At 36.3% G+C, this 25,679-nt stretch overlaps 1 protein-coding gene across 5 annotated transcripts in view; it reads left to right on the forward strand.

Moving 5' to 3' along the window:
* The window catches only part of NPAS3 (neuronal PAS domain protein 3), a 592,150-nt gene that overhangs the window by 536,103 nt on the left and 30,368 nt on the right, over positions 1-25,679 (forward strand). For all 5 annotated transcript variants that reach the window (XM_088167275.1, XM_088167277.1, XM_088167276.1 and 2 more), the window contains 2 exons: positions 775-893; positions 25,211-25,404. In XM_088167275.1, the coding sequence (XP_088023401.1) occupies positions 775-893; positions 25,211-25,404 (313 nt within the window). The remainder of the gene's footprint in view (positions 1-774; positions 894-25,210; positions 25,405-25,679) is intronic.

A 25,679-nucleotide genomic window follows, 5' to 3' on the forward strand; every position in this document is an offset into this window, starting at 1 on the left:
TAAAGATTACCTCAGTGCTGATGATATTTTATGAAGGTTTATACTAAGAGTCTTAAGTATTTTAAGTGGTTGCAGTTAAGGGAGGGATAAGTGCAGGTGAGAGCTATACTTATTTGTGAGCAAGTAATATCCCTTCAGCTGGACTAAAAAGGTATTTCATTAATGACTAATTAATCACCAACAATGGATGATGTGATGACAATAATAATAATATGTGTCATTTACTTGAGAATTCTTGCCTTCAGGTTGTTAATGCTTTATTGATAATAAAGGCCCTAATTTCCCCTCAGTAATGTGGAAACCAAGGCACACAAATCCAGCAGTAACTCAGGTATCACTGCAGCTGAGGTGAGACTAGGGAATAAAAACGTGCAGAATTTTCAGCCTATTTCAGGAGAGAATTGCTACCTAAGTGAGACTTTGCCTTTTACGAAGTACTGACAAACAGTTTTTAAAACAATGTCATACACTAGTGACATACCCTCCAACTCCAGTCATAACTGCATTGGGCAAGAAAGAGTTAATGAGACAAATCTCTGTTAAAAATTCTATGGGAAAAATAACTTGAAAATGAGACATACTGAGTATATGTATATTTTTGTAATTTCTTTTTTGCTAAATAAACATTTTCTAAATGAGGTAAATTGATTACAACACTCTTAGCATCCATCAGTCATTTATTTTTAGTGAGTTCAAGGATTGCACCTGAAAAATAGCTTAGAGGGGATGTATAAAATCTAAATTATGTGTATATGTATTTTTTCTATTCCCTAGTGGAATCTACAAACCCCAGTTTGCTAACCACTGACAACACTCTAGAGCGCTCTTTTTTCATCCGAATGAAATCTACACTGACCAAGCGAGGAGTGCACATCAAATCATCAGGATACAAGGTAAGGGTTGCACTGTAGCATGAAATATTGACATCTTGAAATTATGTTCATTCATGTTCCAGGAACACCTTAATAGAGAGAGGAGCTATTTCACATTTGCATATGTCTCATTCCTTTTGTTAAAGAATCATTAATATATATTTCCAGCCTGAGGTTTGGCTTTTGTACTGCACTTCCATTAAATTCGTCTTTATTATGATAAATTTTGATGATAACAGCATGATAGCCTTCAAAAGAGCAACACTTCCTAAGTAAAGGAATCTTTTATCAAAGAAGGTGAGTCAGAGTAACATCACTTTTCTCAGTGTGGAAAATTACTGCTCGCTTTGTTAGGCTGTTAGTCATCCTTGGGTTATGTTTTTCCCAAAGAGGTAGGATTTCTTCATGCAGGCAGCATGTGATTTCATTTTGCTGTCATTCCAGCTGTAGGAAACAACAAGCCATATTGAGTACTTTTCCACCATTTTTCTTTCATTGTCTATCTGAGGGGCATCTGCTGCTGGGGATCGTATTTGCGGGATTTCAGGCTCTTTTAAGATATGAAAGTCTCTTGTTTCTTATCAGCAGTAATCTCATTTTTCTTCAGTCGTATATCGCTCATAGTGCCTGTAGCTATCACTGGCTTTGCAGTATACTAAAACTAGAAGGAATAGCACATTTTTAACATTGTCAACTTGTGGAATGAAATATGTCATCTATTAAGTTTTATACAAGATGAAAGAGTGGTGCAAGAAAGTAAGTCTGAGAATGTGTGGATATTTAAAGAAGTTGCTTGTCAGTGTTCATTTAAGAGCTTTCACAACCATTTTGTTTCAGTTTTTAGAGGAAGATTTAGAGAAGCTTTAAAGTAAAATTCCCAAAGTCACTTTTCCCAAAAAATTCTAGTCACTTTTCCCAAAAAATTCTAAAGAATATAGCATTGTAATAGTTACCTGAGAAGTCAAAATCTAGCAGAAATATCTTCTTTGCAAGGAAGTGACTGGGAGTTCTTCTCTTGGATGGTTTCTGGGTCCAGATGATTAAAGTTGTTGCTAATAAATGTTTTAAGTCCAAAGCAGTGGTTTATTAGGGCATCACAAGTTTTGATCTGTGTCCTGTTTAATTGTCAGCATCTGAAAGAATGCTGTGAGTACTTTTGCAAGTCTGGGGAGGTGTCAAGACCAGGAAGTGTACTGACACTGAAGGGTCTTAGGAGGAAGGAGAATGAATGAATGAACAAATGAATGAATGAATGAATGAACGAATGAATGAACGAATTACTGAATTGGCAGATCTTGGAGTCATAAAATGTTTTGGGTTGGAAGGCATCTTAAAGTTCATCTAATTCAAACCTCCCTGGCATGAGCAGAGGTTCCAGACCAGGTTGCTTACAGCCCCATCGACTTGGCCCTGAACAACTCCAGGGATGGGATATACACCATTTCTCTGGACAGTGTCTCATCTCCCTCACAGTAAAGAATTTCTTCCTTGTATCTAATCTAAACCTACCATCTTTCTGTTCCAGGCTGAACAACACCAATTCTTTCAGCCTTTCTACCAACCACATAGGAAAGACATTCCATCCCTCTAAATATTTTCATGGCCCTACTCTGGTCTATGCCCTCGCTGTGTTGGGGAACCCAGAGCTGGATGAAGAATTCCAGGTGGAGATCTCACCAGAATGGAGTAGAGGGGGAGAGTCACCTCCCTGGCCCTGCTGGCCACACTTCTTTGGATGCAGCCCAGGACACACTTGGCTCTCTGGGCTGCGCCTTGCCAGGTCATGTCCAGCCTCTCATCCCCCAAGCATCCCAAAGTCCTTCTCCTCAGGGCTGCTCTCAATCCATTCTCCACTCAGCCTGTATTCATTCTTGGGATTGCCCTGGCCCCGGGACCTTTCACTTGTCCTTGTTGAACTTCAGGAGGTCCATACCATGGCAGGGCCCCTCTCTCAAGCCTGTCAGGTCTCTCACTTCCCCCAGAGTGTGAGCAGCACCACATGCAGGTTATCGAAGTTAAACTAATTCTCATGATTAGGCATGATCCACCTAGGCTCGGACAAAGTTAGATTGATAGAGAACTTGGTCTGCTGGATATTTTTGATGCAATAATAATGGGTAAAGATAGAGAATTTGTCTGTGGATTTTGTAGTCTCGCTTTTTTTGCCAGATGTAGGTAGGAACAAAAGGAAGACGTGTGAATGATGCTGTCATTCACTCTCTTGGACTCCTGACAATCTAATTTTGGTCCAACATCAGAATAGGACATATAAGCTGGCTTCACAAGGTGTGGTTTTTACTCATTACAATACAATTTTTGAAATTCACTGTAGACCCTTGGCTGAAAAGACATGGTAGTGTTTATCATATAAATACAATTTAATTTCTCTTAGAATTGCTAATGCCTCATGGAAGCATTTAAAACCATAACAAGAGATATAACAAGTATAACAAGATAAGTTTTCAAAGATCAGATGATAAAATTTTTTAGCCAGTTTTTTCTAAACAAAATTAATGGATAAAAAGAAAAAGTATGATAGCAAACAAAACTGCCTGTAAATAAAACATTGGGTTTTTTCCAAATTTTTTCATAAGGCAAGTCAGCTTGAATAAAATTGCATAAACAGTGTACAAGCCCTAGGCAGGTGTAAAAATAGATGTGCAGTTCTTCTGCTTTTTGATATTTTAAAGGATGTTGTAACTGGCAGTATTTGGCTGAATTCAGCTGTGTCCAGCAATATGAATTGCACTCTGACAGTTTTTCAAGAGCATGGTTATTGATACTCTGTGTTCTGTGGAAGGATCATTATCCATACCCACAGTGAATCCCGGAAAAACAGTACATTCATTTTAGAGGAGTTGGATCAAGTGAATATCCTTTTAACTGAGTTTTAAGAACTTCCATGTTTAAATATTCTTGTCAGTTGGTGTATCAGACAAGCAGCATAATACAACACAACCACTATGTTAAATGTCACTTTTAGGAATCTTAGTCATTGATTCCTAAAAGTCCAGTACTAGAACAAACTTAAGGACTCTTGAATTCATTAAGGTATGTATTTTATCAAAATTTAGAAAGATTCATGAGCCTTATGGATGTACATCTGTAAGAAATTATCAACAGGGAAGAATGGTTGCATAACATGAACAAAGATCATGGGAAAAGCTGGCTAAGTTCTGCATCAGAGGTCCCTGGAAGTACTTCAGCACTTAGTCAGGAAACCCTGTGCCAGCTGGGATCATGGGCAGCAGATTCCTGCAGGAAATCCTGGTGGAGCAGGCTGACTAAGGAGTCACTGACTCCTCTCACACCTTCAGAATACAACAGAGCATTGAATTTTCTGTCTATAAAATGCAATAGCTCTTGGCCAACACCTTCCCTTGAGCTCTTGTAAGGAGATTCAGGGGTATCCTCCCCTGAATCAGCATACAACAATTCACTGGGAGCAGTCTGTGTTATGAGTCACGTTTCAGCTCTCTCAAAGGTATTCAGCTCCCCATGGATTCAATCCTCCAACAATTACAACATTTTTTCATCTTTGTGAAGTAGTTGTGTCTTGATCCAAACTCTCGCTGAGTTTAGAACCACATCATCATTTTGCCTCCCTTTGAGGACTGCTGGTGAATGTTTCCTGCAGACAGCAAATCATTGAGGTGGTTCACAAGATGCCTAGTCGATTTTCAGAATGAGTGGTCCCTGGCTTAGGAAAATCACATAAAAGTGAAAACAGTCCACGAATGAAATTGATTAATCATTCGGGTTGATCTAGTCAAAACTAATTTTCTATCAAAAGAAATGTTGAAACAAAAACCAGACATAAATTTACACATATGTATGCCTGAAAGAAACCCTGCTCTAGAAGATTCTGACATGAGATGAACTTGTTTATAGTCCCTTCCTGGACTGACATAACTAGTTCTGAATTACATGTAAAGATGGAGGTAATGGCCTTTTCCCATGAATTACGTTACCTTAAAAGTGTAAGTGGAAAAGTGATTACATGATTAATCCTTCCTCTCTCATTGTTCTCTGGCACTCTCTTTGAATTAGAATTTCCTATTCTTAATGCTCTTAGGCTCAGAGGCTTGCAGGAAAAGAGTTTGCATACAGTACTAGAGAGTTATTAATTTTTCAGTTAATAAATTTAAAATCTTTTAAAACAGTGAAATAAAATTTAGTCAACTGATCAAACACATGTAAAACAAATAAAAAGAAAAAAAATATACAATTCCATTCACTGCAAAACTCAGAATGTATTACCATTGCAGTTGTTGTTTGAGATACATGCTGGAAAGACTGTTTGTTCTCCACTGAAAATGTAACACATCTTCCTTCTCTTTCAAGATTTAATTTTTCATCAGTGAAAGATGGCTTTGTATTTAATTTTGATTTTATCTTCATTTTAGCTCTTTTTGCATTTGTTTTCCTCCATTTGAGGATCACAGTTCTGTCCACTTAAAAGCTTTTCCAACTTCAATTTTTCTACTGTCTGACTTAGTCATGTGTCAAAGCTAATTTTAATTCAAAATTACTTTTTTCAGGTCCAGTGATACATTTTCTACTCTTCTACAGTATCCTGTTATTGCTTTGTCATGTTTACTTGCCTGTCAGATTTTGCTAGAATTTTCTGATACTGTTCTCTCGAACAAAGCTTAACTAATGGGATCAAGAAGTAGTCAAAGCATCAAACAGCATCAGAGTCAGTAGTGGCCAGCTGGTTCCAGCTCATCAGCTCCTCAGAGGTGCTAGTATCTATCCACACATACTCCTCCACTGTCTTATGGAATATTATAAGCTGTTACAGAGGAGGTTAAGCAGACATGAGGAGATTGCCTTGTACCTTTACTGTCACTCTGGCAGTATGGAATTTGGAATCAGGAATTTTCTGGAATTTTTTCTGTCGCTCTGGAATTTGGTGTAACATCTCTTGCCTGTCCATCTCCCATGAAGCTGGCAATTAAACACCTTGAAGACCCATCAGCAGAGTTAGGGACATCCTAGAAAACCTTCAGGCTCTCCCTTCCAGTGGACAGACTGCATAGTAAATTGCTATATTAATTTTAAAAAAAAACAAGCATTGGTTTGGTAAGTTTAGTTTAGAAATTTGGATGGTTTGTTGTACATCTAATTTCTGCAGTTCAGTAATGGAGGATGCAAGTTTGGTTAGCTCTATCTCATACATCATTGTATGAGGTATACAAAATATTTTAAATTATACTTAAAACTCTAGAAAAGTGTTTTCACAAATTAGTCTTGTAGTCCTCATTAATTTATATTTTTTTTACAATGGTGTCTTTCTACAAACTCATTTAAAATTAAACATTCTCTGACGCTGTACTGTCAGATTTGATATTTAAAATAATGAAGTTAGAATCCTTTGAATGACAATTTTGAAGATGGAAATCTAAATTTTTGTTGAAATTTTATGCCTGTCATAGTTCTACTATGAGGCTTTTTCATTTTATTCCTTCCTTTATTCACTTTTTTTTTTTTCTCTTTTAGAAGAAATTGAGAAGTTGGGCAAGATTTGCAGATCTTAGTTGAGCACTTGAAGTACAGTTTTTGGCAGAATTTAGATTCAGTAATCCTTCAGGGCTAGAGAGTCAAAAACTGTGTTAGAAAGACAAAATTACATTGGACTTACCTTGTGATACTGTTCTCTTAGTTCAAAATTGAAATTATTATTTCTCATCCAAGTGAGAGTCACCTGGAATTCAGAAACAAGATGTACCTACTCCAAAATCATTTTAAGGACCCAATATATCACTGCAGAAAAGCACCTTCCACTTCAGGGGGTTAGGATGGGGGATGAAAGAGAAGGAAGGGAATAGTCTAATGGTTGGTACATTCTTTGGACATGGACATGTTAGAGACAGATTTCATTCCCTCTTCCAAACGAGGGAATTCACTTATCCCTCTTTACAGCTTAGCCTAAATTTTTGCCTCCTCTTCTAATATTTTTCCCCCTTGAAATCTTTTCTGTCAAGTATTTTACTCAAGCCCCAGAAAGATGTCCTGACCTTTCTCTGTAGGAAGAAAGAAAACTACAGAATTTAGTATTTTATCACATGGTTACTACCACACCTCTTTAATTGAGTGAAGAAGGAATAAGAAACCAGCATCAGGAAGCATTATGTGAAGAGTTTTCTAAATGTCAGCCCATGCATTCCCCAGACTTTTCAGCACTGGGAAGACTTAAAGGTAATTTGTCAGTGAGAAAGAACTGATCGAGAATTCACCCATGTAAATCGATGACCTTTTTGTCAAAAGGAAGTCTCTTAGCTAGTAAAGATGCAGCATGACTTGAAAAAGAACAAAATACTAATGGGCCAATCTGAATCTTATGAAGTACCTACTTGTAGATATAAAGATATGGTTCAAGAAATAATGTACTGCAATCAGATTAAGACTGGGGTTCATTTTATTCCTTGATATAGAACTGTGACATTGTATTAGGAGAGCTGTCTGGAAAAGCTTGGTTCACACACAGCATCTAAATACATTAGCCAATTTTTTTTAAATGTTCAGTAGATATGAATTCCACATTCTCACAGAAAAAATTATCAGGGCTGAGCATCTTTTAAATGGGATTTATAGCACAGTTCTACCATCTGGAAAAGTTAATATATGTTAGATACTCATTATTGAAGTAGCACTATTGAAATTAACCAGTTAGTGTTATATAAAAGGCCTTTTTAGTAGCAATCTTCTGTACAAGAAAAATTCAAGTTTTGATCATTCCTCACAATGACTGGAGCTGTAGTATTCCTGACACCTGTATCAGAATGTGTTTCTCCTCAAATATTATCTTAAATATTCAGATGGTCTCAGAGTTGTGGTTTCCTCCAAACTGAGTAAAAGGCAACAAAAGGAAATCAGTTCTGGGTTCTGGAAGGAAAGAAAACATAAAATTGAGTTAGCACAGATTGCTTTCTGGGAGATTTTTTATTTTCATGAATTCTGTTATCAAAGCATAAGGGATACAAAAAGATAATATTGTCACCAAATTAGCAGTAATTGCCTTTGAGTCTGGTTTTTAGGCAATATAATTCTAAAGCCTTCCTTTTTAAAAGTCAGTGGATATAACTGTGAGAGAAAATTCTGAGAATAAGATTTATTCTGATACGTAATAAAATATTCAAAACAAACAGAGAGCAGTTCCAAACCGAATCTGATATTCTTTCAAGAACCAAGTGTTAGTGAGCCATAGAGACAGAAAATGTTTGATACACTTTCATAAGCAGCACTAATTATCTAGTCATGTGAACTCATAGTGCAGGGTGAGACCCATTGTGATGTGGATAGCAGAGCTCAGTGAGTAGGATGAGAGTGAACAGATCCCAGCAGAGAGGAGCCAGAAAATACCTCTTATTACACATTAGGAGAACAGTATTGTGCTTCCAGGCAGGAATGCCTACTGAAAGAAAGAGGTCTTTGGTCCACAGTGTTTTCTTAAGTCATCCACCAATGTTGTTTACCACTGTTTACTGATAATGACTGGGAATATGCCTTTCATAGGAGCACGGGAAAGCACACAAAGCCAAGATTTGCTTTAGGACAGTGAAGTGCTGCTACTTGCATCTCTGCCTCCATTCACCGTTTTATAACTGCTGCCAGTAGATGTTTTGGCTCACTTTTTTTCATAATTCAAAGATTGTTTTAGATGTGCAAATACAGACATTTTAACCTTTTTAACCTTTTTACCTCTACCACTTGCAGCAGTTCACAGCTTTTGTCAAAAGTATGCTGAAAAAAGAAAATAGGCTCATACATTGATTTCCACGTTTTTCCAACTTTCACCTTTATGTGCAGTTTTTACCTGTGCAAAGCATTATGTTTTGATTGGCTTTTTCCTCTTGCTTATAAAGTCGCTTATATTAATGAATGTACTTTTGCAACACTTTTCTGAGTCTGGAAAGTGCTAACATACCAGATATCAAGTAACTTGCCAAAGATAACAATGGCTGTTTGTATCAGAGCCAGCTGGGATTACATGCTGTACCTCATCCTCAGCCTTTCTTCATAGTGTATGAAAATTGTCAACTCATCTCTGTGTTCCAGTGCATCACATTTTATTTTCTCAGGCTGGTACTTCCTTTGTTTTGATGGTTGCCCTGAATACACAAAATGAGATGTCAAAGAAGAAAGTATTCAGATAGTGTGGAGTTTAGCAGAACTTTCACCAAAACAAACAAACAATCAAACTTTAAAAACAAAAACAACAAACAAACAAAACAAAAAAAAAACCCCACCCTCCTGATCTCAATTGGCCTACAACTGACTGTAGATGAGCTACTCCAAAATTCTTTTCCTTAGAAAGAAAACAAAGCAGCATACCAGCAGCAAAACACAATTTCCTGCCCCTTGGATTTAACCATGGGGAGCTTCTTGGGTCTGCTGTTCCTGCCACTTTTCTGTGGGGGAAGAGCAGGGCTGGCAGCATCCACCTCCTTGTCTGGCAGATGGCTTGGGTCCTTGCAAGCTTTGCTGTTCTTATATCCAAAAACCCCCAAATGTACCTAGAAACCTTCTTTTTTTCCAATTTGATTAATCTTTTTCACATCCACCATAGATGTGTCCACCCTAAAGACTTTACTACTTTGAAGCAATGCATGTTATACGTAAATGTAAAATTGGTAGGGAATCACTATTCACTGTAGCTCCTTATGTTTGATCAAAGTGTATTAGAAAATCAAAATACCCCATTTGCTGATGCAGATAGCACCAGTTTGCATCTGCTATTCACTTTCTGCATGAATAGGTGTTTGCATAAGGTTCAAGCCCATCATTTACTCAAAAACCAAACTTACTCATATATTTTGGTGTCATATAAGCAACGTTCTTCTGTACTTACTCATTTGACAAAATGAGAGGGAAAAAAGGCAGAGAGCATTTCAGATATGTCCCCCCCCAGTGTGCCATGAAGCCAATAGCTGAACAGGGGCCATCACACGAGGCTTTCATTCCCTGACTTTCCCTGGGGCAATGACTCCTGGATAGTAATCTGGACCCTGATGTGCCAGTTTTACCATCTAGAACAGAAAATTGATCACGAGTGTTTCAGAGAATGTTTCCCAGAGAGGGTTGCTGTAGTGTAAATGTCCTTTTTCTCTACTCTTCAGAGTGCATATTCACCACTATATAACGAAGAAAGTCATTATGCCTCTGTTTCTGGATGTTTAAGCTGCTTCTCTTTCTAAGTGTTTGAGCATGCCTCTTGATTTTTATGAAGAATGGTGTGTGTGGTTGAGCCCAACTGCTTTACCCTATGCAGAAAGCAGAATATAGATGTTTAGTGGAAAGAGTTTCAGTTTCTCCTTTTTACAGCATCATTAGGAAGCTGTCATTCTAATAATAATCATTCCCATTTGACATCATGGAGGTAAAAAGAAATCACTGCTGACATCAAAAATGAGGTGATATTTCAGCAGTATTATTTCACTGAAGATAAAATGGAAGTTTTATTACTCCCAATGCTTTTAAAGAAAGCTGAGCAAGGCTATACTGACCCTAAAGCTTATATACCTTAATGCATCTCTAACCAGTATGAAATAAGAAATTTTAATTTTTACTGCTATATTTTTTGTCTGTTCCTCCTTAGAACCAAGAATTTTGTGCCTGCTTAAAGAAAAATTATCAGTATCTGAGAATAAGCCTGGAGAGCACAATTATCTTAATTTTCTCAATTATTTAAAATTCATAAAAAATACTGCAAACAAATGAAAACACTAAGTGTATTACAAGAAGTGGTAATTTTCTTAGAAATTTCATATTGCAGTCTTTACTGAAAATTCACATAAATTGCATAAAGAGGTCTGAGCTCTGAAGAGGTTACCCTGAGGAGGGTTACAAGTTTTATTTCACTTTTTATGGATAAGTATTTTATTGTCTCTGAACTTCTTGTGCTCATTGCTGTGTGAATTGCTTGCTATTAAAAGGACACAGGCAAGGTCTGTTTCATCAGTGGTAAACAATGTTTTTGACTTTTATTTCTGATAGCACATTAGACCCTCCCATTCCCCTTTCTTTTACAGATGTATTCTGTTATAATTCCTGTCTTTGCATGTTTTTCCACCCTAAACCAAACAATATAGCACATCAGTGACACTATCTAAATATACATGGAAAAGAGTGTATCCTACAAATATTTGACAATATTTCCAAAGTTTGACATCTATTCTTTTTTCTACCGATTTTTTGTTTGTTTGCTTGCTTTGGGGAACATTTAGAGAGAAATATACACAGCATACAATTAAAGCAATAGGATGCAAGGCTGGTGCCCTCAAAACTGACAGTATTACCCCCATCAAAATAAAGTTCAATAAATATGTATTCTTCCCAGGGCTTCATTTTACAGAGTTGGTCACACACTTGCAAATAGTGCAAGTCTCCTCTGTCTAGCAAGAAAAATCTGTTTAAAATGTTTCAGTCTTTTCACAATCAAATGCAATGAAATTTTGAAATTAAATATGTCGTGGAATCATCACATTATTTTGTTCCAGGCAAATATGTTGATAGCATAACAGTCACAGCTCATCTGCTGTTGAGTTGCTGCTTCTCAGTTATTCTCAGAAATAAGATCTCAATTCTTAGAGGCATGAAAATATTTAATAGTTATAAGCCGTTTAAAAATCAAAATTAGTCGATACCAGTTACAGTGAAATATTTAAATCTGAAATGAACTCTGCACTACCAATGTAAACAAGTCTCATTCTGTGCACAAGTAATTTGGACATTTTCCTCAAGAATTTATTGTGCATGAGCAGAATGCTCAATTTTATTTCATGTGAACTCAGTGGCCCCTTTCACTTTTGACATATTTTAGAAGGTCTGAGGTATTAGATAAATACTTCTCTTCTTGGAAATTGTAATCTCATTAGATTTTTCATTAATTTCTCCTTGCTCAAGTGCTCAGAAATGTATAATTTCTTCCCAAAAATCAGCAGCTTTCAGTTCCTGTGATCCTTTGCACTGTTGCATTGTTACAAAGACTATGTTGGTTAAGTCAGTCCACCACTAGACATAGCCCTGTGCTTAGGACATGCCTAAATGCAGAGCCCTGTTTGGCTCAGCTCACAGGGCATCTCTGGGTCCAGCCTGGATCTCCCACAGTCATATGTCCAGGTTAGGAATGGGCCACTGGACACAGGTTTTTCCTGAAGAAACAAGGAGTTGATTCTCAATACTCAAACATGCATTATGGGTTGTTTTCAGTCACTTTATAGTCATATGCATTCATAAATTTTTATATGGTTGGAAGATGCAGACTTTGATGGCACAAAGCTCACAGAAGAGCTTTAGATCACTGGAGCAACCACAGACAAAGTTTATGTTGACAATTTATCAGCTCTTCTCTGTCAAGGAAAATTGTTTTTTAGTGCCTGCCTATTAGCAATCACATGCATATTATGAAATTGAGTTTTGGGGAGGACAGCCTGCCATCTGTCTTTTCTGTCTTTTTTTCACAATGCATCATTCTAAAGTTAAAACTTTCTGTGCTTTAAAATGATGTAAAATATGAGATGTCTATAATAGAGACACTTGGAAAGAAAAATGTACTAAGTAGAAATGTAAATCTTTATAGACTTTAGAAACAGGCAACTGCTGATGCTATACTTTATGTTTTAGCTACAAATGCCCTCCACATTTTCCACATGCCATAGTGCTGATAATTAATTAATATATATCTCAAGGAGAGTGAACATATTTCCTTCATAAACTCTTTCTTGTTCAGGGCGGTTTTTTGTGTGAGTGAAATGGAACTGCAAATGCCTGTTGTGGAGAAGGAAAAAGATGTGTGCAGTTTCCTTTTTGTGTTCTGATATGCTAAGATTTTATCAATAATATTGTTTTCCTGTAAAAATATCTGCCTCAGAGAAAATCTGCTGTGTAGCTGTCAGGATTACACCTCTTAGAATATACCTGTGGTGATTCTGTTAAATTGATAAAAACAGAACACTCTGCTGTGTAGAAGGATTGCTGAAAATATTCTGAAGCCCTTTCATGTGTAGCAGCACTTGTATGGCAGTACGTTTATTGTGCTATAAATTCCATCACTGATTTTGGCCATTTCAAATTGATTCTGCAGTAACTGTAAGTAATGAACCTTACAGACAGAGCCAAGGAAAAAAAAAAAAAAACCCAAGCCAATAAATTTGTGCCTGTAGGAATACAAATTGTAGAGTTCATTTAGCCTCAGTTTTTATCAAATCATGCAGTGAGTACCCCACAAAGCCAGAAAATGTATCCAACGAAACACAGAGTGCCATAGCCCTGGCTTGCTTTAAATTTAGCTGTTAAACCAGACAGTCAATTATCCAAAGTACATGTTTGTATGAGGTGTCCTGGGAATTTCACCTGAGATTTAAGGAAGGTGCTCTGCATAAGTAGATGTAAGTGGAGAAATTAAAATACAGGTGACTTAAACAGGATAATAAGCCAAATCCTGAGCTGTTTTATATGGTCTAAGCAATACCAGGCACCACTGAATAGGGGTGTAGATGGATGTGGAGTGAGCTACTAATGACTCACCAGGTCAAAGTATACAAAAATCTTCAAAATTGACATATGTTTCTAGCTTATTTCCCTTTCTTTACTGAAAAATTCTACCAGGTTAACAAGATATTAATGACTCTGTAGATTTTAACAGAGAATTAATGTGCTTGGTAAAAATTTCCATAGGAAAGTTTTAAAATCCATCTAAAAGATGGTATTGTAAGGTTTTCACACGACTTTCCTATAGGAAGCCCACTGACCTTGATTTGTTAAATATTATATACATTTTTCACAAGTCATTTCAAGTCTTATTTTATAAATAGACCATAGATCTAGTCTCACTAAACCAGTGTGCTGCACATGAGATTAAAGTACAGACGAATGTGTACGTTCTACCCTCAGTTGTCACATGAAGATCTAACTTCAGATTTTAGTTCAAATGCAGAAAAGATTGGCTTTCTTCTACAAAGCTTTCTTACCAACATTACAGGAGAGAGAAGAAAGCTCACATTTTATTTTCTGTGCAAAAATAAACAAATGTCTGGGTTGGGTTCCTACAAGCCCTGCAGCACTTCCATGCATCACAGCTTGCACACTGATCTATCTTACAGTCTGCATTGCATGCTGAATTCATTCTGTGTGTCTTCTTGTACCTAACTCTATAATCTTCTGAACCTTTGTGCTGTCTGTGAGAGATATTAAATCCTCATTTTGAGATCAAAATGCTTCAGTCCATTCTACCCTTATATAGACCACAAAGATATTTGTTGTCTAAGACATATTCCTTGCCTCTCTCTATAAAAAGTCTATTTTGTCAATTTGTCCACTTTACAGCAGCAGCCTAAGTGGCACACAGAGCAAAAAAAGACACAGAAACTGGGGCTTTCAGTTAAATACCAAGTACAGTGAAAGCCATAATAAAATAATGAGAGTAGGGAATGCTATTTTTCCTTTCACTATGCTGGTTTATGTTGCAATGAGGAATTCAGTGAGTAAGTCTGAAGTCTTGTGAATAGCCCCTGGTAACTAAGAGCAAAGAAACCTTCCTCATTATCTCTACTCCCCTCCTGAATAAACATTTCAGCCATCATAAATGAGGGTGACATGAAGGGCAAATGAATGGCTCTCGTTCCAGATGAGAAACACTTGACAGCTGAGCAACCTGTAGGTTGTTGTAAAGGTGCAGATCCTGTGACCACTGGGTGATGGGGTAGGCATACCATTTATTTCCATGTGACCTAAGATTCATATACTCTCAAATAAGAGATTTCCAGCCTTGCTAAGAGAAGTCCTAGGTGTTCACACTGACTTTTGGTTAGGAATGCAGTGTGTGAAAGACAGAGCTGTCCTAACTTTTTCTGGTTATTTTATTGAATTACATAGAAAAACTTAGCCAATTATAAGGAGAGGTTCAGTGTGGATTGACAGATGGCATGCAACACCCCTACTGTATTTCATTTCTAAATATGATTGATGTGGAGGTAATTTCTTGGTAACCTTCTTTTCCAAAAAAAAAATAATAATTCTAAGTGGTGGGTTAGTAAAAGAAAATTAATCTCTGCATGTTAAACTTGCCAACTTCTGAATTAATTGCATGAGAATGACAATCAATTAATAAATGTTAAGCAAACAACAGAAAATCAGTGAATTAAAAATTACTAAATTGATTCCAATGCAGATAAAGCAAGAGTCTGCCATAATTCTTTGGTGTAGATTCAAGAACACGAATCTTGTCTCATCAGTTTTTTCTCTCCATTTATCCATGTTTAGCATTTAAAACAATGGTGGTTTATTATGATTTTTACAAATAAATTGCTATCTATAATCTAGCTTGCTGCATTAAGTGAATTATGGAAACAAATCGTAGATAGTAGTCCATTTGTAGCTGTCAAGGAGAAGGTCAGAGCTTTGCAAAGACCATCCATCTCCAAGTGGATAAAAGTTTTTTCTTCAAAGAGAAATCTCATCTCTCGTATGGATGGACTTTGTCTACTAATGGCAGTACACGTGGCTGCTCCTCTGGAAGGGCTGTCGTGGTGTGCCCCAGCCTTCTCCTGCAGTCCAAGTCTCTGTAAAGCCACTTTTGGGCTTGGGGTTTGCAGTTTCAATGCTGCTTTCTTTGTCAGGACCATGTGAGGTGTATTTAAAACTGTTCAAATTAACAATGAGAACAGTCAGAGAACTACTGATATTAGATCTTGGTAGATATACTAGAAGAATTTTGCCTCCTTTCTTATGATCATTCCTTTTTGTCATCTGGATGTGGAGGCAGTACTATTCACCTGCAGAAGCTTTTCTGAAATTTGCAGTCATAATTTTTATAAAATCAGGTCATATTCCTTACTGTCTGTTTTCCTCTTTATACTGAAAATTTTTCATTTAGATTCATATAAGTGTCATTGATGTGAGGAAAGTGAAAGCATATTAATAATTATGGAAAATAATCTTTTTTGCCTATCTCCACTTCTGCTTTTGTCAAAGTTGTGGCATTCTGCAGGAAAGCTCACACGTTCTCTTGTCCAAGATCTTTGGTAGACCTTGTGTGCTTGTATACAGCCAGCAAAAAATTGGGCCATGCTAGAGGAAAGCATACAAGCATTAAAATAAACAAAAAAATTGCTTTTCACTGTAGGAGCATACATCAGACACCATTAGCATAAGCAGTAGAGCCTTAGTATTAATGACATTCGAATAATAGTCCTCAGCCTTCTCCATTGTGTATCTCTGCCCTACTATGTGCAAAACTCAGCTCTTTCTACCCATTTAGCCACAAAATTAGGAAGAGTGAATGTAATATTTTTTTTATTAACTTCAGAATGAGTTCTGGGGCTGAAACCATAGGTGGAGAGCTTGAGCAGAACATAAACCATTCCCATCTTAATCAAGGTTGGCTCAGGAAATCTACTTCTGTCTTTACAGACAGCAGCATTTTCTATATCATTTTCTCTGTGTGTGGGAAAATACATTAATATCAGATATTTTGTTTTATCTAGTCCTTTCTCACTTATCAAGTCCTTGCAGAGAATCACCTAAGGTAATTTTTGGACCGCTAAGAACTACATCAAACAAAGCAGTAGGGGAAAAAAAATAAAAGAGCCTCTTTATTTCTCCCTGGAAAGAAAGAAATCAAGAAACTACATCTGAAGTATACTTATTATTAGTTGTCTTTAGTGCAACAAGATTTGGTTGCCCTGATATACAGAGCTGAAACTAACTTTTTTAAACAACCTTTTTACCCTTTCTGTTGCAGAATGATGCAGCCTTTTTCCACCATCTCCCAATACTCTAATAAACTGCATTGAAACTGGTGCAACAAAACTCCCTTTTTAGGTTTAAATTTTACTGCTGGTAAAAGCACCAAAATTCTGGAATACTGAATTTCAAGAGAGTTTGCTCATGGGCAGGGACAACTATTCCTTTATTGGAAGTCTGCACACTTCAATAGCTAAATGCTTTCAACTTTTTTTGAATAGTATTAAGGAAAAAATATCCTCTAGGCATTATTTTTAAAGGGGACTTCAAACATTTCATGAAGAAAAAAAAATGCAACATATTTGAACACCAAGGGATTTGAAGTGGCAAATCTGTTAAAGTGAACTAATCTTTTGAGTTTCAGGGTTAAATGAGTATTGACCACAAATTAGGGATGCAGACTACTGAAAATTCTGAGACATTCCAGATTTCTAGCTTGACCAGGAATAGCCAGATTCTATAAGAAATCATTTATAAATAAGTTAATTATGTTAGCTAGGTTTTAAATTAACTATGTTTCATTTCTCTGAGTTCAACAAAATCCATTATAACATGTGCAAGAAGTCAAGAAAATCCCAAGGTCTTAATATTTTTTACTACATAGACTTATTTCTGCAATAACTCAATATTAAAAATTTTAGAGTTTATATTTTAAAGCAGCTGTGAAGCAAACAGATATGCAAAGGTAAATCTGCTCATCTTGAATCCTTCTGCAAATGGTCTGCTCTGGAGGTCATATCAAAGAGATTCTTTTTCCAGCTTAAACCTGTCTTTTCTAAATAGATCTCAACCTGATCTCATTTAATGCATTGATGTCTGGTTTCTAAGTCATTATATTTGCTGTATTACATATCAAAAGGACTCTTGAGAAATTCCCCCGCACTGATAATTCTAATTTCTTATGTATAGCTACTCTATATTCACTCTGAGGACAGCTGTATTGTATGCTAAACCACGAATTTTAAAAATTGATCCCTTTGTATGTAGGTTTGTATTAAATTGAGATACTCTATTTTTTTCCTGTTTGTTGCCACACATGGGTTCCTGGTGTCAGTTTGTATTTGGCTGCTTGAGCATATTAAGTTTTGCTAGTGCTTATGATGTTCTTGCCAAGAGCGCTCTTGCAGCAATCTGCACTAGAACAGTCTTAGTGCCAATTACTTCAAAAAGTATTCAGTCATAAACCCAATTTTTATGGCTACTTTTTCAGGTTGCTGTGTGTTGATTTCATTTAGTTTCTTTTTCTTCCGTTTTTATTAATGTTGATCTTCAAATGCTTTTAAGTTTTGCATTATGAAAAGACAATACACTGTTGATAGAGTTGTTAATAAGACCTCTATTAAAGGTTCAAAGGTATTAAAATAAAACCTAATAATTTAAATTACTAATACTGCATATTAAAGGAGGCTGTTTAAAAGTGGAAAGTTTGGAGTTCTTATTCCAGGGGCTGATTATGAAAATGGAAACCTTTTCAGTTACATAAAGCAAAATAACTGAAAAATTATAATGTTCAATGACTCAACACAATATTTCTTTAGTTGATATTATAAAGCTGATTTTAGGAGTGTCAGCTCTACAACGTCTTTTGTTTAGAGAAAAGCAGCTTGCTAATCCATTGCAATTAATGAAAATCACAACACAGGAAAGGATGTCCTATCATTAACATATTTTAAAATAAAAATGTGCTTTTGAAAGGACAGACTTGATCATGCAGCTGCTAATACTGCAGTGTATACCAGTGCAAGACTGGACCTCAGAATCCTGCCAGGAGAGCCATCATGGCAATAAAGATAGAAATGCGCCCATATACAGCACAGAACATTGTGCTACACTATACTGAAGAGTAACTGCTTATCTAATATCCCAAATTAAAAATTGTAAATGTCTTATATAGCCGAATGAAAAGCCATAAATTTAGTATCTAATAATGTTAATCTAAATGATCCATAAATACTTGGGGAACCTCTGATCTGCTGCTCATTTCCCAGTCTGTTAGGATTTGATAACTCTTGAAAAACATTTGTGCACTCTTGAAAATTCTTGTTTGTTTGTTGTTTGTTTGTTTGTTTTTTAATGGCAGCTTTAGGAATTGTTTATCTTACAGTAGTCTTCCATTACTCTCACAGAGTATTCTTAAGATGGCCTTAGCCTAACCAATGTAACTTGGGCAATCTCACGTTCATCTTTTGCCTTAACTCTTTTTTGGAGAGTTAGAAAGCTGTCCCCATTCTATTCTCTTTAGTTTATTATGTAGACAGAGGTAAGTGGGAGATAAACTTTCTGCATCCTGAGGTTGAGGGACAAGCAGATTGCTGCATGTGTGCTCAAAGCAGTAACTTTAGCACAGAAGAGATCTGTTCCCTGTAGTGTACTTGAATGAAAGTGACTGTGGCTATTGTGCTTGCTGCTGATCTCAACATTCCCCACATGCAATCAATAATATTCTACTCAGGTCATTTGAGGGATTGAGCAGGTGCTTTGAACTGAGCCTACCACACTGGGTTGTTTCTCACATGATGCTTGTCTTTAAGCATCAATAACTTTGAGGTCTCATAAGGATACTTTTTTTTAAAACCCTTAGGATTAGCCTAAATTCTACCCGTGACTATTTTAAGCAGTAGAATAGCTTTTGAATCTTATTATTTGAGAGAGTGATAACAGAGGAAAGATGGGAAAAGCCTAAAGTGTCTCCAAAAAACTAGTATTGACTTTTTAACAATAAAATACGTCCTGAGACCAAATATGCTGTTTAAATGTAAATACCATTTCCATTTTCAGACTATCTTTTGCAGGTGTATTTGAAGGGATTTGAAATGTACTTGTAGATGGAAAAGAGGCTATTGACCTTGAAACTATATATGTGTTAGGAATAATGTTCCCCCTCCTTGAAATCAGACTCATATTCTTTGAAAGGATGTTCAAGACCACAATTCTGAACAGTGGTTTCATGTGGCATTCATTGCCTAACTCAATCAAGACTGCCTGCAAAGCTGTTTCTCAGGAATCATAGAGTATTGCCTTGTCTTATTTTCGTCCACCATGGTTCTGAATGTATCAGTCACAGCTGCACTAAATACTACTTTCTTTGTTCTGGTGTGGACTTGATATAATAGGACAAGATTGTTGTGTAGATGCAGTGTCTTTTATTAGATGGACTACTGTAGTCGAAAAAAAGACCCTAGATATACAGGGTTTTCAGCATACAAGCACTTTTTCGAAGCTAAAACTGAAGTAACAAATTTTTGAATCAAATAAATGTTGAGAACAATTACCATAAGTAGACACATTATGCTGTCCAAGAAAAAAGATAGATGATGCTTATGAAGTTGGAGATGGCTGATGTTAACAAGGGAAAATGATGAAATTGTTATTTCATAGATTAAAAGAGATAGCAAATCTAACATTAATTCAGCAGGGACATACATCTACAAACTTTACTTTACGTGATGGAAGAAGCCCATCATGTAAAGTGCACATGGCAAGCCCAGTGTGTCCTGTGTGTTAAGCTGAGTGTACATGATAGAGACTTGTTCAGCCTATGCACAGCAAGCTGGATGCATTTGGGACATCTCAGACTTGCTGCACATGGGATGATCCAACATATTACAGCTGTAGTGGCTCACTCCTTTTCCAAAATGTCCTGTTCCATGGAATTTCCTGTTAGTAATACTGTAGTGTTTATAGAAATGAAATAAGTCTGAGAAAGGGATATGGAAGTGTTACGGGAACTGCAAACACAAAGCCTTACTGGACCTCTCAGATCCCAACTACTGCTGAATGATAAGTATAAGCCAATGATGTCTTCTCCCAAAGCTTTCATGAAGACTGGGAGAGCAGGCTTGGATCTCAGTGAGGATGGTGCTCTGGAACCACAGAATCAAACAGTTTCTGACCATGAGAAAATATAAGCAAGTATAAATGTTGTAGTGATTGCAGTGAGACGTAGGCAGGAAAGGACAAAAGTGTGGTAAATAAAGAAACCTATACTGAAGTTTAGGTTGATAGACATGGTTATATTTTTATGTCAGAAAAGGAAAAACTTTCAGATATCATTGTGTAAATTCCCAAGGTGACACTGGACTCTGTTTTCTCTTAATAGTCTGGAGGAAAGTCAGCTTCCAAATATTCACTCTTTAGAAATCACCTGAAACCATGTAGGAACTCATTACCTTGCAGAGTGTTAAAGCATTTGTCTCACTGGTGTCACAGACAGGTTTTGAGATGCATGTATATGTATCAGTGAATGAAGGAGAACATAACTCTTTGAAAGAAAAATTAGAGGCTATGGGTATAGTTTGTAAGATATCTCTCTGGCCAATTTCAGCCGTTTAAATTGATTGTGTTCTAAAGATTTAGGTGTTGACTTTGGAAGTATAAAATAACATCTTTGAGAGACCAAAAAAAAAATATATATATATGTGTGTGTGTGTGTATATGTAGTGTGTATATATACATATATATAGATATATATGTGTATATATATCCTTCAGAAACAGTTGTTTCTGTAAAAGGGAGTGAATGTGTGTGAGAGTTGTTTACAAAATAGCTAAACAAACACCTAGGTGCACACACTAAGTACATTCGGATGTTTTTGTATATGACTGTTTTCTAAAAAAATTTATTCTACGCAATAATTTTCAAACTTCAAATTTAATGTCTCATTAAATGACCTGGAGGGACAACTTCTGCCAGTGCTGTGGTTTCACACACACAATAAATTGGCATAGTCATTTACACAGAGAACAAAAGAAGTAGTTTAGAAATTTGTTTCAAATTGAAGTTTAAGTTTTGAAGCACACAGAGACATCTGAAAGGTGAAACTCACAGATTTTTCATGCTTGCAGGTTTTTATAGCCTCTGGTAATGCATGTCCTTTCTCTGACATCACATGTATATGAAAAAGAATGGATGTAATATTTAAAGATATCTTTTGACAAAGAAAGTATTTTCCATCTTCAGAGGTGAGATTTAGCTTTAAAGGATGATGAGCAGGTTCCAGATGTGTTTTTCGATTGCTGGGCTTTATTTTCCTTAAGTATTGACAGAGGGAAGGTTTTATCAAGGTCTTTGTGATGTGCTTGTTTATAATGAGTAGACATTAGTAGAGCACATCTAAGTGCATATCGCTAACAGATGACTAAAGAGAGCATATGGCAGGGAAAAGAAATATATATTTGTCCAACCAGTGTGGCTTGTTAACACTCCCACACTCATAAACTCATGTGTTTACATGTACTTACAATATTTTGCAAATCCGTTTTCTAATCAGCTAAAAATAAAAGCCAAATAATTTTTTTCCAATGTTGGAGTGTCAGGCAAAGTTGATTTAGATTTTTTATTTTAAACAAAGCATTTAAGCAGTACAGAAGATTTTTGCAGTATTTGTTCTGCTTCAGCATTACATCTTTAGAGTATATGAGTTATTTTCATTTCCCAATGTTAAAAGTATTGTTTTTGCAAAATATTTTTTTCTTCACCCACCTGCCTGTGTAAGGTTATACTACAAGCAATAATATTGATCAGAATGGCCTAAGGAAAATTCCGGTCTTGATCACGTCACATGGTTTATTTCAACCGTAAGATTTCCCTGTGCTTCTATAGGATGAATCATAGAATCATAGTTACACCTACTAATAAACAGTTTGTAAGCAAAGTCTCTGACAGTTAACCCAGTCCAGATCCCAGCAACATAAAAAAGGAGTCTTGTTATTCATTCAGTTTAAGAGGTAGATGAAGAAATGACGGGGAAATCTGTACAGCTCTTGATATACAAAGTTTCTGATGATCCTGTGATCAGGAGTAGGACATTCACCCACTGTTTTTGTAACAGACAGAACACAGTATTGCTGTCTTCTCTTGCTGTGACATCTAAATGTGCCTGTCTATTCATATGGCAGTATTAGAAAGAAGATAGAGTTTAAAGATTGATTAGACTAACTTTTCAGAAGGAAGCACTTACAAAGAAAACTGCACGGAAGAACTGCATTTACTTTTGATTTTCAGTACATTCCTAGCAAATTTTTATTAAATATTTACTTCTGGAGCCAAGTATTGTCCTTCATAAAACAGTTTATTGTTGCAATTCAGCTTCATTAAAGTCATAATACTGCTTTAGGATATGATAGACTAGTGCTGCAGGATTGAATTATAAAGAGATTAATTTTAGCTACGGGAGATAATTGACCCTATCATTCCTATCACCCCTAATCCCAGTTCAAATGAACCAGTGTTAAAAGTGGCAATACTCACAATATAGACAAGGTCATGACAGTTAGAATTGTTTTTTACTACCAATTAGATTTTCCCACTTGGTGCATTTGACTAATGTTATCATAGAAAAGGATTTCAGGCATGGAAATACAGCTTCTTTAGAGGCACACAGGCACTGGAACTGATGGGTGGTTTGCTGTACTTTTCCCAATGTGCAGAATCAGAATGCAACTGAGTGCTGACCCCTAAAATTTGACTTCATATGGGAATTCAGAACATGTTTTGATCCATGGTAGAATTAGGAACAAGCTAAATAATTTGAATCCGGTAGCAAATTCTCTTGAAATTCAACAATGTTAATATGTGGTGGTTCTAGCAGGTTTGGAACTGTCTCTTGGGCAATACTACATCTGAAGTGTATTTCAGATGAAGACTCAGAAAAAAAATTGAGGTACTGCCTGAATAGAGAGTTGTTCAAAAGCAAATCATGTTGAGGTTTAGCTGCAAATGACATGAAGGTTTAGAAAAATACAAAGATATATATAATATAGCTTAAAAATTCCCTGAAGTGTTCATGCTAACTTCAAACATATTAACATAAGGACATTTATGGAAAAACAACAGAAAAATGATACTTTTGCATAGCACGTTCAGTATAGGATAAAGTTTCACATTTTTAACAGTAATCCATCAGCATTTTTCCAAGTATTTACAGATTTGAGTTTTGCAGTAAGCTGAAACTGCATGATAAAAAGAGACAGATAATGATAAAAAGCAGATGTATATGCAAGCCTAGCTCGAAGGAGCAAAATACACTATTACTGCCCCTCCTGTGAAGTTAATCCTATTTCTTTTAGCTATTTCTTCATTAGTTAATGAGGTTTTAAGAAAAAGAAATAATTAAAGTGGATTCGAAATGCTTTTTTTGCATCTTTGCCTTTAGGAACTTTTTCAAATATTCATAGAATAGTTCGCCCTTGAAAGGTGCATTAAGTGTGAGTTTAGGCAATAGTTACTTTAAACATGGGTGGTCTGAAACCTGTAACTGAAGTAGCCATACACAGCAGCTAATCACTTTCCTCATTCTGATTCACCACACTGGCTAGGCTCAAAAGGTGAAATAATGGTGAAAGGAGATGTTTCAATGCCTAGGTTAAAAAAGAAACTAATTTCAAGTCTTAGATCGCAGATCTACTAGCATGAATTAGATTTGAATTTGGATGCACTTTGTGATTTGCAATCTTAAAAATTACAAATCTTATTCTCTCTCTCACTTTTTATTATTAATCCGAGATCAGAAGTAAAGAGTTTGTCTTCTATCTTTGGGAGATGAGTATCAGTGTGCTTATTACCCCACTTTTGTCACCTCCTCCTGTGACCCAGGAATCGACCAAATTCTCTGTTGACCTCTGGGTAGGGAGTCTGGGATGACAGAGAAAGGGGCCCTCCTCTCCTGGAAATGTTCTCTTAATGTCAATGTTGTACCACAGTCTGAGGATGAAAATCTGTGACAGCCTGCAACTTTTAATCTTTGTGCCTCTCTTTTCCATGAGTACAGGAACTGCAGTTTGAATTTTCATTTCAATATACTGTATTTATATTCTTTTACTGGATAAAACAACCCCTTTATCTATAAGCAGAACTCCTGAAGGAGTGAAATTGGAAGTGATGAATTATTCTTTTCCCAGAGTTTCAGGTAGCTTTCTTAGAAGGGGGACGCAGTTCTTAGGGATGCTATTTATTGCATCTTGTGCTTTTATCTTGTGCATATGGAAGAAAACCACCACTCCCAGAGCTCTCCATATATGCCTAGTGCACTAGGAAAAGGCATTACACATCTACCAACTCTTTAAATGCTTGACTGTGGATGTAGGAAGACTATCCTGCACCCCCTGTAGGCTGTTGCTTCTCAAATTGCCAGCAACAGAGAAGAAATTCAAGTCAGTGAACAGTGTCTCCATGCTGTACGTGACTACCAACTCAATTAAATCCATTGTGTTTCAAAATTGTTGGTCATTCTTGTGTCATATTCAATTTCCAAATATTATAAAATGGTTACTTTATTAATTTCTGGGTTCATTATTTCAGTTTTATCCCACTCTCTCTTTTGTTGAATTTCTACTTCGTTGTTGTTGTTCTCTTCTTTCTTTGAGTTTTTTTGTAACAGCCACCACAGCAAAAATCAACACCATAGCATTTCTTAGGTTTTTACTTGATAAATGTGAAGCATTTGCCTGTTATGTTCTTTTTGCCATAAGAAAATATAGGGCATGTTGACAGCCAATATCTGTAGGGACTAATAAAGCTATTATTTAAAAGAAACTGATGTCAGAGTTGCATTCAGAATTCACTGTGTATTTTTTATTGTTTTTATTTTGCAGGTGATCCACATAACAGGCCGGTTACGTCTGAGAGTGTCGCTGTCACACGGACGGACAGTGCCCAGCCAAATCATGGGACTTGTTGTCGTTGCTCATGCCTTGCCACCTCCTACCATTAATGAAGTCAGGATTGACTGCCACATGTTTGTCACTCGTGTGAATATGGACCTCAATATCATTTACTGTGAAAATAGGTACAGCCTATCCTTTACGTCTTTGTTTTAGTTGTGTGTATTCTTTGTTTCATGGGCTTGGCAAGAAGTTCAGAAATTTTTGACTCTTGCAATGTCATCCTGGTGTTGTAGGAGAGCATTGAATTCACTTTCATCATCACTACCTTCATTTTCATTACATTCTTAGAAGATGAAGGTAAATTTAAAAATGTAATCTGCAGTATGTCTTCTGGAATAGGGGAAGATATGCCAGGAAATATTAATCTAAGCTTTCTCTGCTTTTTACAATCTTTCAC

Source organism: Sturnus vulgaris, chromosome 6 (assembly GCF_052056855.1).
Source record: "Sturnus vulgaris isolate bStuVul1 chromosome 6, bStuVul1.hap1, whole genome shotgun sequence".
NCBI lineage: Eukaryota > Metazoa > Chordata > Aves > Passeriformes > Sturnidae > Sturnus > Sturnus vulgaris.